Raw genomic sequence first — 18,124 nt, 5'->3', positions numbered from 1 at the left:
AAAGATGGTTTCACTTGAGTCAAAGACAACAATTTAAAAAAGGCTAACAAGTGTGATTTTTATTGTAGCTTCAAAAGTTCTCAGTCTCCTTTTAACATGTGCACTTTTTATTTGCGATCATTATTTGAAGCTACAGCAGTTCTGCAAGGGAACTGACTCTGGGTTGTGAAGCACAGACATTTAACAACACATAACTGATGTTATCTAGACACACACGTAAATTTTTCTCAGTGTTATTCTGCCTAACTCACACCACATCTACTGCCTTCTGCCATCTCTCACATTTCAAAGTGAATACAATTAATAAACACAGACAAATATAAATTATGCGTACATGAGTTTCTTTACAAAACCAAGAACTTCACAGAGAAGATGTGAGATGATTTGCAGTGCCAAATTAATGCTCTCACACACTGTAAACGAGACGTAAACACATTTCATGGCATCTCTATCTGTGCTTAAGATCCTTTTATTGGGTGACAGTAAAGTGCAGTTTTTTGAAGAGAAGAATCTGTAGGTTTATCGAGCTAAAATTTGAGTATTTCATGTAAATTTGTTTTTTAAATAACTGCACAAAACACATGTTGGGACTTTTATAAGCAGGTAAAGTGTTCATTAGTCTTCATCAGAATTTATGAAATTCTTGTAACAATCTATTGTCGATTCTAGTGCCGGTAAAATCATAATCATCGTTTTGAGGTTGTTGTTTAAAGTATCAGTTCAGGCACCAGTACCGTTTAAAAGTATCGATTTGGCACCGGTATCGAAAAAAAACCTGACGATACCCAACCCCATCAAGCAGTGTGTTGACGTCTGGGTCGGTGTGCTGTGGTCGTTCTGTCACTTCTGTCTAGTTTATTTCTTGGTTTTGTGACAGAGCCCTGACGCTCTTCTCTTGTCTTTGTCTGAGTGCCCGATATGAAGCGTGATCGAGCCGTGCGCTCTCTCGTCTGTGTGCCTTGTTTCATGTGCGGAGCGTGGTGTTCGGATCCCGGCACTTTGGAGCGCGATTGTTCGAAATTGCAATCACTAGTTTTTATTTATTTATTATTAATAAAAAGCCCATTGCTCTGCATTTAAGCCCTCGCTCGTTTCATCAACCCCGGGGTTTTGACAAACAGCCGCTGTGGACGACGTGAGATTGACAGCGCAGACTTCATCATACGGTAAACACATCCCATCATTCCTCACTCACTCACTGACCACAACACACCTGTTGGTTTTCATTCATCCTTCATGTCAATTTTACTTTTCTCTCTCTTGCAGGATTAATTTGGCAGCGGTTAATGACAGTGATGTTGGACTGAAAACAGACCTGATAACCATCAAACCCAGTCAGATTTGGTCAGTACACACACACACACACACACACACACACACACACACACCATTCATAAAAACAGCTTTAACATTTGAATGAAGACATTTCAGATTCAGTTTGTTCAGATATGAGTTTAAGATCTCAGATTCTAGTTTTTAATGAGAGCTATTTCTCAATAAAATAATTCTAACTACAGTTTTTTTCAAAATTTAAAAATTAACTAAATTCGGGTCCTTTTCAGACTGTATTGTAAATTTGTTAAAGATGTATTCTAGTTGAATATAATTTATACTTCATGGTTATGATTTGACTTATCCATATAATCCATAAATCCATATATAAATGGGAACATTGGGAAACAGATCTGTGCCATCTCATGTCTCCAAACTATTTTTTGGATTACAGTAATATTCCTAAAATTAGAATAATTTTCTTTATGCACGATGCATTTGTTTTTGTTTTTACTTTTACTGACGGGGAGACGTGACCTGACATGTTCCTGTTGTGTGTTTCTGGTCTGATCACAGCAGGGTTTTACTGCGGTATTTCTGCAAAACAAGTATGTTAACAAATCTGCTCTATATATGTGTATATAAATTGTATTGTGCAAACTCGTTTATGTATCACATTAACAACATGGTCAATCTAGCAATTGGGAAGTAATGTGAACAGTATTTTATTAATCTTGATTAAAATTAATTGATAAATATAGGGGAGAGCGGGGCACAAACTAACGCAGGTCTAGTTTTAACACACATGGTCTAAATACTTCCACACATGCAGCATGACGAAACTTGCCGTATTTATTAGTTGACATATCAACACTATATAGAGGAAAAATTGCGCCAAAATTAAGAAATCTTTGGAAGATATCACTGAAGAATTATTTAGCAAAAGTAAATTTACATGTTATTTTTTTCATCTCTGTTTTTTGTTTATTTAAAATTAGACAAATCTGATATTGTTTTAATCTTATATCTGTTATTCAACAGTTGATATTGTTGGTTACTGCTGATCTAACCAGCAGAAGACACTCGCCGGGTTTAAATCCCAGTTGTGCCGGCGGGGCATGTTGTCACACTGCGTTACAATGTGTCCCTATTAGAACTATTAGAACTACGTTATTCTATTCTAGACTTTTATGATTTCTATTGAGAAACCATGAGAAAAAGGTCAATAAAGACTGAGAGTCAATGTTCAGAAATTATTAATTATTATTATTATGTTTTGAAGTATGCTGTGTTTTACGGTGTTTGTTTTATCACACTCAAAAATAAGTTTATTTCTAATTATTAAAAAAAGACATTATTTTATTTGAAAAAGTTACTAATTGTATTTTATTGACAAAATATTTGAGTTTGTCTTGTAATTTTTATTTTATTAGATCAGATAACATTTTAATCTGTCATTTGGTCATGGGGCATGTTGTCACATTTCACTTCCATCCTTTCGGGGGAAAATCAAGAAAAAAGTATACACTGTATTAATGAAACAAAACCACATAATTGTAATAGACGTGTGTGAAATTAATGTGGGGAAAAAATTAATTCTCTGAACCCCAAGTGGATTTACACAAACTGAGAAAGTCATAAAGTGTTCGGTTGTGTCCCGCTCTCCTCTATCAGGTATAGTGTAAATTCAATGTTAACAGTTAATGTTAATGTGTTTTTATTGTTATAGTTGTTATTATATATATATAATATATATATTTCATTATATATATATAATATATATATATAAAAATATATATTTATACTACAGGGCCGTTGAATGCTTGAATCTGATTGTTTGACGAACGTTCTACGGTGTGCAATTATTTTCAGGGAGCCGCGCGGCTAAAGTAGTTCCGGCAGGTCTTGACCGCATCACAGCTCCATATCACTGCGCGTAGTTCACTGTAATAACGGAACATAGGATACAATTCATAACAAGAAAAACCGCAGCCCCATGCGCTTGATCTGCGATGTTCAATGTCTAACTTCAAAATCAATGGAAACATGCCGTTTCATTTTAATAAATATAGTATATAGTCCTATATATAATCAATAGAAAATTAAACTGAATATTTAAATAAATAGATAGTCCTGCTGCACGGGTTTTTCATAATAATTGCAGATATTATAACAAATAAATAATTATTGATAGGCCTATACTTGTTAAAAGGGCTTTGTGTTTAATTTATTAGGCTAGTCTACTGTCACTAATAGAAAAAAGAATGAATGAATTAATTAAACCGAATTGAATTAATAAATAAATAATAATATTGACGCACATGCTTATCTCTCTCTCATAACTGCATTAATAAATGCATAAAGCCGGGGACACACTTACTGTAAGGCCGGTTATGAATGTAATTTGATACTTATGACTGATCGTGCGTGTTCAGCGCGTTCAGTGTGTGTTCACAGCGGTGTTTAAAATCTCCTGCGTTCACAGTCAGAGAGTGTGTCAGTCGTGAAGTGTGTGAACAGCATTACTCTGCTCTCAGCGGCTCAAACCGCCGCTAACTCTACAATGACGTTCTGGAATCAGCAGCGGATGGGTTTAGATGCGCAAGGAACTAGTCCTACATACAAGAGCGTTTTAATGACAAAAACTTTACAAACGTCTTAAAATACATCATCTGAACAATATTTCGAGGTGTGGTAACATAAGCGGAATAATTGACTCCAGGCCGTTGAATTATTAGAAAAATAATGCACACCCGAGGAGTAACTCGCAGTAACAGCGCAGACTTCATCATACGGTAAACACATCCCATCATTCCTCACTCACTCCCTGACCACAACACACCTGTTGGTTTTCACTCATCCTTCCTGTCAATTTTACTTTTCTCTCTCTTGCAGGATTAATTTGGCAGCGGTTAATGACAGTGATGTTGGATGTTGAAATACATCATCTGAACAATATTTCGAGGTGTGGTAACTGTAGTATAAGCAGAATAATTGACTCCAGGCCGTTGAATTATTAGAAAAATAATGCACACCAGTGGCGTAACTCCGCTTCGCGTCGTGACCGCATTACCACCTCGTGCATTATTTTTCTAATAATTCAACGGCCTGGAGTCAATTATTCCTTACGTATATATATACATATACATATAATAATAATAAAAACACACCACAGATGCACAAGAAACATTTAACAATAAAGAAGAGACGGACAGGGACATTAACAAGATGGAATTTTTTTATTTTTCAGATAATGTTTATTGCATATTAGAGTGCGGATCGGGCCGACTTTTTCAGTCCGAGCCCGGCCCGCGTCCGACAGAGCAGTAACCGAACCCGACCCGAGCCCGACAGGCATAAAGATATTTATGTTCGAGCCCGACCCGAGACCGGCAGTTAAAATCCCATTTTTTTCTCATACTAATGACAATTGTACGTTTGTTTGTGTGGAAAGCCCGCTTTTATTAAGCAACTGTAGGAAGGCAATCAGAAATGTCAACAGGACAAGCGCATCAGCGCGCGGAGCAACAAGCGCTCTTAACACCTGGCGCGCGCACATTATAACGTGTTTCGTTGTCACGGCTAAATAAACAAATGTCCACACACAGGAAGACAGATGTTATGGTAATATTTGACATGTATTTTAATCACAAAAACGAACGTTTGCATCAAGTGAAAGCAGCAGGCACATCGGCTGCCTACATAAGCTGTTTTAAATTTAAAATGTTCAATGCCTTATCGCGCTGATGTGACCGAGCCCGACCCGAACCCGAACATCATTTCTAAATATCTGTCCGAACCCAGCCCGGCCCGTCGGGTACCGGCGGGTCCCGTCGGGCTCGGGTCGGGTATCCATCCTCTATTGCATATATATTTTGATAATTTTATGTTAATTCCTTTAATATATAAAACAATATACATTCAGACGCAGTCAATAATACGAATCTAATGTTGTATTTGTAGCGAAGATACCAGCGGTCACGTGACAAAAGAACGAAGGTCTCCGACCCGAAACAGAAGAGTGAGAAGACTCGAGAGATGACCTGATCATTTCTGTCTCCGGTACTTACAGCATACAGTATAGTATAGAGTATATGTGACATAGAGTATGTGTTACAGCATACAGTATAGTATAGAGTATATGTGACATAGAGTATGTGTTACAGCATACAGTATAGTATAGAGTATATGTGACATAGATTATGTGTTACAGCATACAGTATAGTATAGAGTATATGTGACATAGAGTATGTGTTACAGCATACAGTATAGTATAGAGTATATGTGACAGAGTATGTGTTACAGCATACAGTATAGTATAGAGTATATGTGACATAGATTATGTGTTACAGCATACAGTATAGTATAGAGTATATGTGACAGAGTATGTGTTACAGCATACAGTATAGTATAGAGTATATGTGACATAGAGTATGTGTTACAGCATACAGTATAGTATAGAGTATATGTGACATAGAGCATGTGTTACAGCATACAGTATAGTATAGAGTATATGTGACATAGAGTATGTGTTACAGCATACAGTATAGTATAGAGTATGTGTGACATAGAGTATGTGTTACAGCATACAGTATAGTATAGAGTATGTGTGACATAGAGCATGTGTTATAGCATACAGTATAGTATAGAGTATATGTGACATAGAGTATGTGTTACAGCATACAGTATAGTATAGAGTATGTGTGACATAGAGTATGTGTTACAGCATACAGTATAGTATAGAGTATATGTGACATAGAGTATGTGTTACAGCATACAGTATAGTATAGAGTATATGTGACATAGAGTATGTGTTACAGCATACAGTATAGTATAGAGTATATGTGACATAGAGTATGTGTTACAGCATACAGTATAGTATAGAGTATATGTGACATAGAGTATGTGTTACAGCATACAGTATAGTATAGAGTATATGTGACATAGAGTATGTGTTACAGCATACAGTATAGTATAGAGTATGTGTGACATAGAGTATGTGTTACAGCATACAGTATAGTATAGAGTATATGTGACATAGAGTATGTGTTACAGCATACAGTATAGTATAGAGTATATGTGACATAGAGTATGTGTTATAGCATACAGTATAGTATAGAGTATATGTGACATAGAGTATGTGTTACAGCATACAGTATAGTATAGAGTATATGTGACATAGAGTATGTGTTACAGCATACAGTATAGTATAGAGTATATGTGACATAGAGTATGTGTTATAGCATACAGTATAGTATAGAGTATATGTGACATAGAGTATGTGTTATAGCATACAGTATAGTATAGAGTATATGTGACATAGAGTATGTGTTACAGCATACAGTATAGTATAGAGTATGTGTGACATAGAGTATGTGTTACAGCATACAGTATAGTATAGAGTATGTGTGACATAGAGCATGTGTTACAGCATACAGTATAGTATAGAGTATATGTGACATAGAGTATGTGTTATAGCATACAGTATAGTATAGAGTATATGTGACATAGAGTATGTGTTACAGCATACAGTATAGTATAGAGTATGTGTGACATAGAGCATGTGTTACAGCATACAGTATAGTATAGAGTATATGTGACATAGAGTATGTGTTACAGCATACAGTATAGTATAGAGTATGTGTGACATAGAGTATGTGTTACAGCATACAGTATAGTATAGAGTATATGTACATAGAGTATGTGTTACAGCATACAGTATAGTATAGAGTATATGTGACATAGAGTATGTGTTATAGCATACAGTATAGTATAGAGTATATGTACATAGAGTATGTGTTACAGCATACAGTATAGTATAGAGTATATGTGACATAGAGTATGTGTTACAGCATACAGTATAGTATAGAGTATATGTGACATAGAGCATGTGTTACAGCATACAGTATAGTATAGAGTATATGTGACATAGAGTATGTGTTACAGCATACAGTATAGTATAGAGTATATGTGACATAGAGTATGTGTTACAGCATACAGTATAGTATAAAGTATATGTGACATAGAGTATGTGTTACAGCATACAGTATAGTATAGAGTATATGTGACATAGAGTATGTGTTACAGCATTTAGTATAGTATAGAGTATATGTGACATAGAGTATGTGTTACAGCATACAGTATAGTATAGAGTATATGTGACATAGAGTATGTGTTACAGCATACAGTATAGTATAGAGTATATGTGACATAGAGTATGTGTTACAGCATACAGTATAGTATAGAGTATATGTGACATAGAGCATGTGTTACAGCATACAGTATAGTATAGAGTATGTGTGACATAGAGTATGTGTTACAGCATACAGTATAGTATAGAGTATGTGTGACATAGAGCATGTGTTATAGCATACAGTATAGTATAGAGTATATGTGACATAGAGTATGTGTTACAGCATACAGTATAGTATAGAGTATGTGTGACATAGAGTATGTGTTACAGCATACAGTATAGTGTAGAGTATATGTGACATAGAGTATGTGTTATAGCATACAGTATAGTATAGAGTATGTGTGACATAGAGTATGTGTTACAGCATACAGTATAGTATAGAGTATGTGTGACATAGAGCATGTGTTATAGCATACAGTATAGTATAGAGTATATGTGACATAGAGTATGTGTTACAGCATACAGTATAGTATAGAGTATGTGTGACATAGAGTATGTGTTACAGCATACAGTATAGTGTAGAGTATATGTGACATAGAGTATGTGTTACAGCATACAGTATAGTACAGAGTATATGTGACATAGAGTATGTGTTATAGCATACAGTATAGTATAGAGTATATGTGACATAGAGTATGTGTTACAGCATACAGTATAGTATAGAGTATATGTGACATAGAGTATGTGTTACAGCATACAGTATAGTATAGAGTATATGTGACATAGAGTATGTGTTATAGCATACAGTATAGTATAGAGTATATGTGACATAGAGTATGTGTTATAGCATACAGTATAGTATAGAGTATATGTGACATAGAGTATGTGTTACAGCATACAGTATAGTATAGAGTATGTGACATAGAGTATGTGTTACAGCATACAGTATAGTATAGAGTATGTGTGACATAGAGTATGTGTTACAGCATACAGTATAGTATAGAGTATGTGTGACATAGAGCATGTGTTACAGCATACAGTATAGTATAGAGTATATGTGACATAGAGTATGTGTTATAGCATACAGTATAGTATAGAGTATATGTGACATAGAGTATGTGTTACAGCATACAGTATAGTATAGAGTATGTGTGACATAGAGCATGTGTTACAGCATACAGTATAGTATAGAGTATATGTGACATAGAGTATGTGTTACAGCATACAGTATAGTATAGAGTATGTGTGACATAGAGTATGTGTTACAGCATACAGTATAGTATAGAGTATATGTGACATAGAGTATGTGTTACAGCATACAGTATAGTATAGAGTATATGTGACATAGAGTATGTGTTATAGCATACAGTATAGTATAGAGTATATGTGACATAGAGTATGTGTTACAGCATACAGTATAGTATAGAGTATGTGTGACATAGAGCATGTGTTACAGCATACAGTATAGTATAGAGTATATGTGACATAGAGTATGTGTTACAGCATACAGTATAGTATAGAGTATGTGACATAGAGTATGTGTTACAGCATACAGTATAGTATAGAGTATGTGTGACATAGAGTATGTGTTACAGCATACAGTATAGTATAGAGTATGTGTGACATAGAGCATGTGTTACAGCATACAGTATAGTATAGAGTATATGTGACATAGAGTATGTGTTATAGCATACAGTATAGTATAGAGTATATGTGACATAGAGTATGTGTTACAGCATACAGTATAGTATAGAGTATGTGTGACATAGAGCATGTGTTACAGCATACAGTATAGTATAGAGTATATGTGACATAGAGTATGTGTTACAGCATACAGTATAGTATAGAGTATATGTACATAGAGTATGTGTTACAGCATACAGTATAGTATAGAGTATATGTGACATAGAGTATGTGTTACAGCATACAGTATAGTATAGAGTATATGTGACATAGAGCATGTGTTACAGCATACAGTATAGTATAGAGCAGGGGTCACCAAACTTTTTTCTCTGGGGGCCACATTATCGTTCCTGACTGTGATGGGGGGCCGGGGCCGGGTCAGCTATATAACATAGAATTGTATAACCCAGACCAAAATGACCACCAGCAGGCCTCATTGTGTAGTAGAGATTACTAGCCTGGCACAGCCATCCCCACTACTATATCCACACTACTATATCAACACTTGATTCATGGTACATATTTGTTTATCTTTACTAGTGGTTTGCAAAAGTTGTAACCGAGTCTTCACACTTTGTTTTATTTAAAGTTATTCTTCACAAATAATCGTTGGTCCACTGTTCTTTGAAAACTCTGCACTCTCTTTTAGGGGTGGAACGGTACACAGAAGTCACGGTTCGGTTCATACCTCGGTTCTGACATCACGGTTGGTTACAATAAAGGGAAAACAAAACAAAAATGCAGAAGGCTTGTGCATGTCTCAGGCTGGACCACCAAAAGAAAAATAAATGTCTTAAGCCTTGTACTTTTTTAAAAATAAGTTTTATTAATAAAGTAAAGGCATAGAACCAGTTTATTTGTAGTGCACTCACTGACAATAGTTTTATATAATTAGTTCATTAATTCAATTAATAAAAATACCTTGATATGTTTGGTAATTGTACCTGAATTAATTGAAAATTAATCTGCTACATTTCAGATTAATATATTTGTTTTCCTTAAAAATGTAATTAACAGTAACTTAAACACTTTGCAGTTTGAATGATGTCCTGCATAAACTAAATGACGGAGTATGTTTTTATGTTTCCACTGTTCGATCGTGGCCGCGCCACACACACACACACACACACACACACACACACACACACACACACACACACACACACACACACACACACACAAATATAAGTAAACACTTTACGACTTTTCGATCGCGCCCACACCTCTCTCTCAACATATTCCAGCATTGCAATCTTTACACCGCAGCCTGCTTCAGAGCTTCAGAGCTAAGGCGGAGCTACAGATTAGGTGTCCCTAAGAATCCGCGTATCTAACAGTAGTTCCGCATTACATTAATTAAATTGCACGCAAGTTTTATTTATTTTATACCGTGTATTCTCGGTGTAAATGTATGCACCAAACTGTGACGCCCGTACCATGACGACTTTTGGGGATTGTCTCATAGGGCCGGTTCAAGTAGTGGGGGGCAGAGGGGCTGTGGGGCCAGTCAAAGGGGGGTGGCGGGCCTGAGTCGGCCCGCGGGCCTTAGTTTGGTGACCCCTGGTATAGAGTATATGTGACATAGAGTATGTGTTACAGCATACAGTATAGTATAGAGTATATGTGACATAGAGTATGTGTTACAGCATACAGTATAGTATAGAGTATATGTGACATAGAGTATGTGTTACAGCATACAGTATAGTATAGAGTATATGTACATAGAGTATGTGTTACAGCATACAGTATAGTATAGAGTATATGTGACATAGAGTATGTGTTACAGCATACAGTATAGTGTAGAGTATATGTGACATAGAGTATGTGTTACAGCATTTAGTATAGTATAGAGTATATGTGACATAGAGTATGTGTTACAGCATTTAGTATAGTATAGAGTATATGTGACATAGAGTATGTGTTACAGCATACAGTATAGTATAGAGTATATGTGACATAGAGTATGTGTTACAGCATACAGTATAGTGTAGAGTATATGTGACATAGAGTATGTGTTACAGCATACAGTATAGTATAGAGTATATGTGACATAGAGTATGTGTTACAGCATTTAGTATAGTATAGAGTATATGTGACATAGAGTATGTGTTACAGCATACAGTATAGTATAGAGTATATGTGACATAGAGTATGTGTTACAGCATACAGTATAGTATAAAGTATATGTGACATAGAGTATGTGTTACAGCATACAGTATAGTATAGAGTATATGTGACATAGAGTATGTGTTACAGCATTTAGTATAGTATAGAGTATATGTGACATAGAGTATGTGTTACAGCATACAGTATAGTATAGAGCATATGTGACATAGATTATGTTACAGCATACAGTATAGTATAGAGTATATGTGACAGAGTATGTGTTATAGCATACAGTATAGTATAGAGTATATGTGACATAGAGTATGTGTTACAGCATACAGTATAGTATAGAGTATATGTGACATAGAGTATGTGTTACAGCATACAGTATAGTATAGAGTATATGTGACATAGATTATGTGTTACAGCATACAGTATAGTATAGAGCATATGTGACATAGATTATGTTACAGCATACAGTATAGTATAGAGTATATGTGACATAGAGTATGTGTTACAGCATTTAGTATAGTATAGAGTATATGTGACATAGAGTATGTGTTACAGCATACAGTATAGTATAGAGTATATGTGACATAGAGTATGTGTTACAGCATACAGTATAGTATAAAGTATATGTGACATAGAGTATGTGTTACAGCATACAGTATAGTATAGAGTATATGTGACATAGAGTATGTGTTACAGCATTTAGTATAGTATAGAGTATATGTGACATAGAGTATGTGTTACAGCATACAGTATAGTATAGAGTATATGTGACATAGAGTATGTGTTACAGCATACAGTATAGTATAGAGTATATGTGACATAGAGTATGTGTTACAGCATACAGTATAGTATAGAGTATATGTGACATAGAGCATGTGTTACAGCATACAGTATAGTATAGAGTATATGTGACATAGAGCATGTGTTACAGCATACAGTATAGTATAGAGTATATGTGACATAGAGTATGTGTTACAGCATACAGTATAGTATAGAGTATATGTGACATAGATTATGTGTTACAGCATACAGTATAGTATAGAGCATATGTGACATAGATTATGTTACAGCATACAGTATAGTATAGAGTATATGTGACAGAGTATGTGTTATAGCATACAGTATAGTATAGAGTATATGTGACAGAGTATGTGTTACAGCATACAGTATAGTATAAAGTATATGTGACATAGAGTATGTGTTACAGCATACAGTATAGTATAGAGTATATGTGACATAGAGTATGTGTTACAGCATACAGTATAGTATAGAGCATATGTGACATAGATTATGTTACAGCATACAGTATAGTATAGAGTATATGTGACAGAGTATGTGTTATAGCATACAGTATAGTATAGAGTATATGTGACATAGAGCATGTGTTACAGCATACAGTATAGTATAGAGTATATGTGACATAGAGTATGTGTTACAGCATACAGTATAGTATAAAGTATATGTGACATAGAGTATGTGTTACAGCATACAGTATAGTATAGAGTATATGTGACATAGAGTATGTGTTACAGCATACAGTATAGTATAGAGCATATGTGACATAGATTATGTTACAGCATACAGTATAGTATAGAGTATATGTGACAGAGTATGTGTTATAGCATACAGTATAGTATAGAGTATATGTGACATAGAGTATGTGTTACAGCATACAGTATAGTATAGAGTATATGTGACATAGAGTATGTGTTACAGCATACAGTATAGTATAGAGTATATGTGACATAGATTATGTGTTACAGCATACAGTATAGTATAGAGCATATGTGACATAGATTATGTTACAGCATACAGTATAGTATAGAGTATATGTGACAGAGTATGTGTTATAGCATACAGTATAGTATAGAGTATATGTGACATAGAGTATGTGTTACAGCATACAGTATAGTATAGAGTATATGTGACATAGAGCATGTGTTACAGCATACAGTATAGTATAGAGCATATGTGACATAGAGTATGTGTTACAGCATACAGTATAGTATAGAGTATATGTGACATAGAGTATGTGTTACAGCATACAGTATAGTATAAAGTATATGTGACATAGAGTATGTGTTACAGCATACAGTATAGTATAGAGTATATGTGACATAGAGTATGTGTTACAGCATACAGTATAGTATAGAGCATATGTGACATAGATTATGTTACAGCATACAGTATAGTATAGAGTATATGTGACAGAGTATGTGTTATAGCATACAGTATAGTATAGAGTATATGTGACATAGAGTATGTGTTACAGCATACAGTATAGTATAGAGTATATGTGACATAGAGTATGTGTTACAGCATACAGTATAGTATAGAGTATATGTGACATAGATTATGTGTTACAGCATACAGTATAGTATAAAGTATATGTGACATAGAGTATGTGTTACAGCATACAGTATAGTATAGAGTATATGTGACATAGAGTATGTGTTACAGCATACAGTATAGTATAAAGTATATGTGACATAGAGTATGTGTTACAGCATACAGTATAGTATAGAGCATATGTGACATAGATTATGTTACAGCATACAGTATAGTATAGAGTATATGTGACAGAGTATGTGTTATAGCATACAGTATAGTATAGAGTATATGTGACATAGAGCATGTGTTACAGCATACAGTATAGTATAGAGTATATGTGACATAGAGTATGTGTTACAGCATACAGTATAGTATAGAGTATATGTGACATAGAGTATGTGTTACAGCATACAGTATAGTATAAAGTATATGTGACATAGAGTATGTGTTACAGCATACAGTATAGTATAGAGTATATGTGACATAGAGTATGTGTTACAGCATACAGTATAGTATAGAGCATATGTGACATAGATTATGTTACAGCATACAGTATAGTATAGAGTATATGTGACAGAGTATGTGTTATAGCATACAGTATAGTATAGAGTATATGTGACATAGAGTATGTGTTACAGCATACAGTATAGTATAGAGTATATGTGACATAGAGTATGTGTTACAGCATACAGTATAGTATAGAGTATATGTGACATAGATTATGTGTTACAGCATACAGTATAGTATAGAGCATATGTGACATAGATTATGTTACAGCATACAGTATAGTATAGAGTATATGTGACAGAGTATGTGTTATAGCATACAGTATAGTATAGAGTATATGTGACATAGAGTATGTGTTACAGCATACAGTATAGTATAGAGTATATGTGACATAGAGTATGTGTTACAGCATACAGTATAGTATAAAGTATATGTGACATAGAGTATGTGTTACAGCATACAGTATAGTATAGAGTATATGTGACATAGAGTATGTGTTACAGCATACAGTACAGTATAGAGTATATGTGACAGAGTATGTGTTATAGCATACAGTATAGTATAGAGCAGCCTTTCTCAAACTTTTTTCAGTCAGGGCACCTTTCAAAAGTGCATAAAATCTCAAGGCACCCCAGTGTAAAATATAATTTAAAACACTGCATAACCCAAATATAAATGCAAAAGTCCTGTTTATTTAAACAGGACAGTAATGAACAGAGCATAATACGAACTGTAAATAACAATAATAATAATAACTTTATAGCAACTTTATAGCACCTTTAAAAACACAGGTTTGCAAAGTAATTCACAAAATAATTAATCAGAGACACAAATGCCATAAAACCGTAAGAGGTGGACCGCCCAATACAAGAACCCAACAACAAATCCAGACCAGGAGAACTAAAATGAAGTGCAGAATGCAGTTAAAATAAAATAAAAAGGGGCAGACATGACAAAAATAAATAAAATCAGATACAATACGATAAGAAAAAAATGCATGTTAAAAAATGCACCAGAGATAAGCAGGAATGTGTTTCCATATAGTGCTTGTTTTCATCCGTGCCATATGCGCATGCACACACACCCACACCCACACACACAAACAATAATCCGCAACGAGAGAGGGAGAAAGATCTACATGCGCGCATGCACAAGCCGGGGGTATTATCCCTATTATTAGGGACATTAATAGTATTAATTATTAATTAATTATTAATATAATTATTATAATAGGTATATCTGACTATACCTACTTCCAAAAAAAGAAAATAGGGGAATGATATTGCATGCGCTTCATGAGGCACACGCGCACGGTCTCTTGCTCTCTCTCTCCCTCTGCCGTGCACGCGCTACACGGTTTGGAGCACAGTCTCTGTCTCGCGGGCGCGCTCGCTCTAGATTCCGGGAGATTTTAACGCGGGCATCAGTGAGCCGCTATCAATATGCGGGAGACTCGGGATGTCTGCATTTCTATACTGAAATGGTGGGAGCGGCGGCGCTGTCCTATAACGTTAGTTGTCACCCTGACATAACAGTGCGTAGAATTTGCCTATAATGTTATTTTATTCGAGCTTTCTATCTATTTGCTAAAAAATAAAGTGAAATAGGCATTCATTAGGCAAAATAGCAGCATGTTGAAAATTGAAATGTGCCAAAATGCGTTTTCTATAAATGCATTTGCTACAATGAAAATATTGTACAGTAGCCTATCAGATAAGGTTCAGGTTTGCCGAAGTGCGTTTAATTTAGACTATTTGTTTATTTGTGTCCCTGGCCTGTGCGCCGATCGGAGACGGAGTTCGCTGCTGATATTCTTAGGTAAGAGCTTTCTAGTCTCGCGGCTGTCATCAGCAGCGCTTTCTATCGCCCATCAGCGGATGGCGGGTGGGTGCGGTTTTGAAAATTGGTCAAAAACGCTGGTGCGGACGGATGGCGGACAGATGAGTTTTGTGATGCAAAACTTTGCGTATGAAATAATTGCCCATTCGCGTATCTCTAGGGCGCGGCTCCCTAGGGGGCTAGAGCAACCCCGGTGGGGACGTCATGACAGTTACTGAGGTGAGACAGATTTTTATGGTTAATTTAATATATATATATTTATCTAAAATGAATTTACAATTTTATTAACCCGTTCATATGTTTAAAAAGAAGAAGAATGTATTTATGTAAACTAAAATATATTTATATATGAAATGTAAATTATTATTATTTTTTTTTTTTGCCTTCGTAATTTTTTGGCGGCACCCCTGACACAGTCAGGGGGCACCCCAGTGTGCCGCGGCACCCACTTTGAGAAAGGCTGGTATAGAGTATATGTGACATAGAGTATGTGTTACAGCATACAGTATAGTATAGAGTATATGTGACATAGAGCATGTGTTACAGCATACAGTATAGTATAGAGTATATGTGACATAGAGTATGTGTTACAGCATACAGTATAGTATAGAGTATATGTGACATAGAGTATGTGTTACAGCATACAGTATAGTATAGAGTATATGTGACATAGAGTATGTGTTACAGCATACAGTATAGTATAGAGTATATGTACATAGAGTATGTGTTACAGCATACAGTATAGTATAGAGTATATGTGACATAGAGTATGTACATAGAGTATGTGTTACAGCATACAGTATAGTATAGAGTATATGTGACATAGAGTATATGTTACAGCATACAGTATAGTATAGAGTATGTGACATAGAGTATGTACATAGAGTATGTGTTACAGCATACAGTATAGTATAGAGTATGACATAGAGTATGTGTTACAGCATACAGTATAGTATAGAGTATGACATAGAGTATGTGTGACATAGAGTATGTGTTACAGCATACAGTATAGTATAGAGTATGACATAGAGTATGTGTTACAGCATACAGTATAGTATAGAGTATGTGTGACAGAGTATGTGTTACAGCATACAGTATAGTATAGAGTATATGTGACATAGAGTATGTGTTACAGCATACAGTATAGTATAGAGTATATGTGACATAGAGCATGTGTTACAGCATACAGTATAGTATAGAGTATGACATAGAGTATGTGTTACAGCATACAGTATAGTATAGAGTATATGTGACATAGAGTATGTGTTACAGCATACAGTATAGTATAGAGTATATGTGACATAGAGTATGTGTTACAGCATACAGTATAGTATAGAGTATATGTGACATAGAGTATGTGTTACAGCATACAGTATAGTATAGAGTATATGTGACATAGAGCATGTGTTACAGCATACAGTATAGTATAGAGTATATGTGACATAGAGTATGTGTTACAGCATACAGTATAGTATAGAGTATATGTGACATAGAGTATGTGTTACAGCATACAGTATAGTATAGAGTATATGTGACATAGAGTATGTGTTACAGCATACAGTATAGTATAGAGTATATGTGACATAGAGTATGTGTTACAGCATACAGTATAGTATAGAGTATATGTGACATAGAGTATGTGTTACAGCATACAGTATAGTATAGAGTATATGTGACATAGAGCATGTGTTACAGCATACAGTATAGTATAGAGTATATGTGACATAGAGTATGTGTTACAGCATACAGTATAGTATAGAGTATATGTGACATAGAGTATGTGTTACAGCATACAGTATAGTATAGAGTATATGTGACATAGAGTATGTGTTACAGCATACAGTATAGTATAGACATGGGTGCAAACAGCACGCTTTTCGGCGCCTCCCGCTTTTTTCACGTCAGTTTGGGTGACTTGTGTGAATCGTGCAGATCCGAAGAGTTTTTTTTTAAGGAGGGGGGGGGTTTGAGAGGGTCTGATTATAATTTAACCGACAGTAATTCTGGATTGCGTCCACCAACAAGTAAATAGGAAATAAGCGAATCAGAACACTGCGCGTATGTGCGCAAGCGTGAACCACTAGTGTTTCTGTCTCACTCTGGATCTGCCACTGACTGCATCACATTTCTCTCTGCGTGGCGTGGAGTGTCCGTTTTTATGTCGGCTCTCATGTTAACTGGTTAGAGCACAATGCCTGCTACGCGCAGTGCGTGTACGGAGCGCCGGCCCTGCCTGTGTGA

General features: G+C 35.2%; 1 protein-coding gene across 1 annotated transcript in view; it reads left to right on the top strand.

Moving 5' to 3' along the window:
* LOC306985999 (uncharacterized protein) overlaps positions 1 to 18,124 on the top strand; it is a gene marked incomplete at its 3' end in the record, with an annotated part of 19,338 nt that extends 1,214 nt beyond the window's left edge. Inside the window, exons 4-8 of the mRNA XM_079588831.1 lie at positions 1,082 to 1,166; positions 1,267 to 1,344; positions 1,849 to 1,880; positions 4,168 to 4,242; positions 18,069 to 18,124. Coding sequence (XP_079444957.1) covers positions 1,082 to 1,166; positions 1,267 to 1,344; positions 1,849 to 1,880; positions 4,168 to 4,242; positions 18,069 to 18,124 — 326 coding nt within the window. The remainder of the gene's footprint in view (positions 1 to 1,081; positions 1,167 to 1,266; positions 1,345 to 1,848; positions 1,881 to 4,167; positions 4,243 to 18,068) is intronic.

The sequence above is a fragment of the Phoxinus phoxinus genome (genome assembly GCF_949152265.1).
Source record: "Phoxinus phoxinus genome assembly, chromosome: 18".
NCBI classification, from domain to species: Eukaryota; Metazoa; Chordata; class Actinopteri; order Cypriniformes; family Leuciscidae; genus Phoxinus; species Phoxinus phoxinus.
This window is presented reverse-complemented; position numbering and strand designations above follow the sequence as displayed.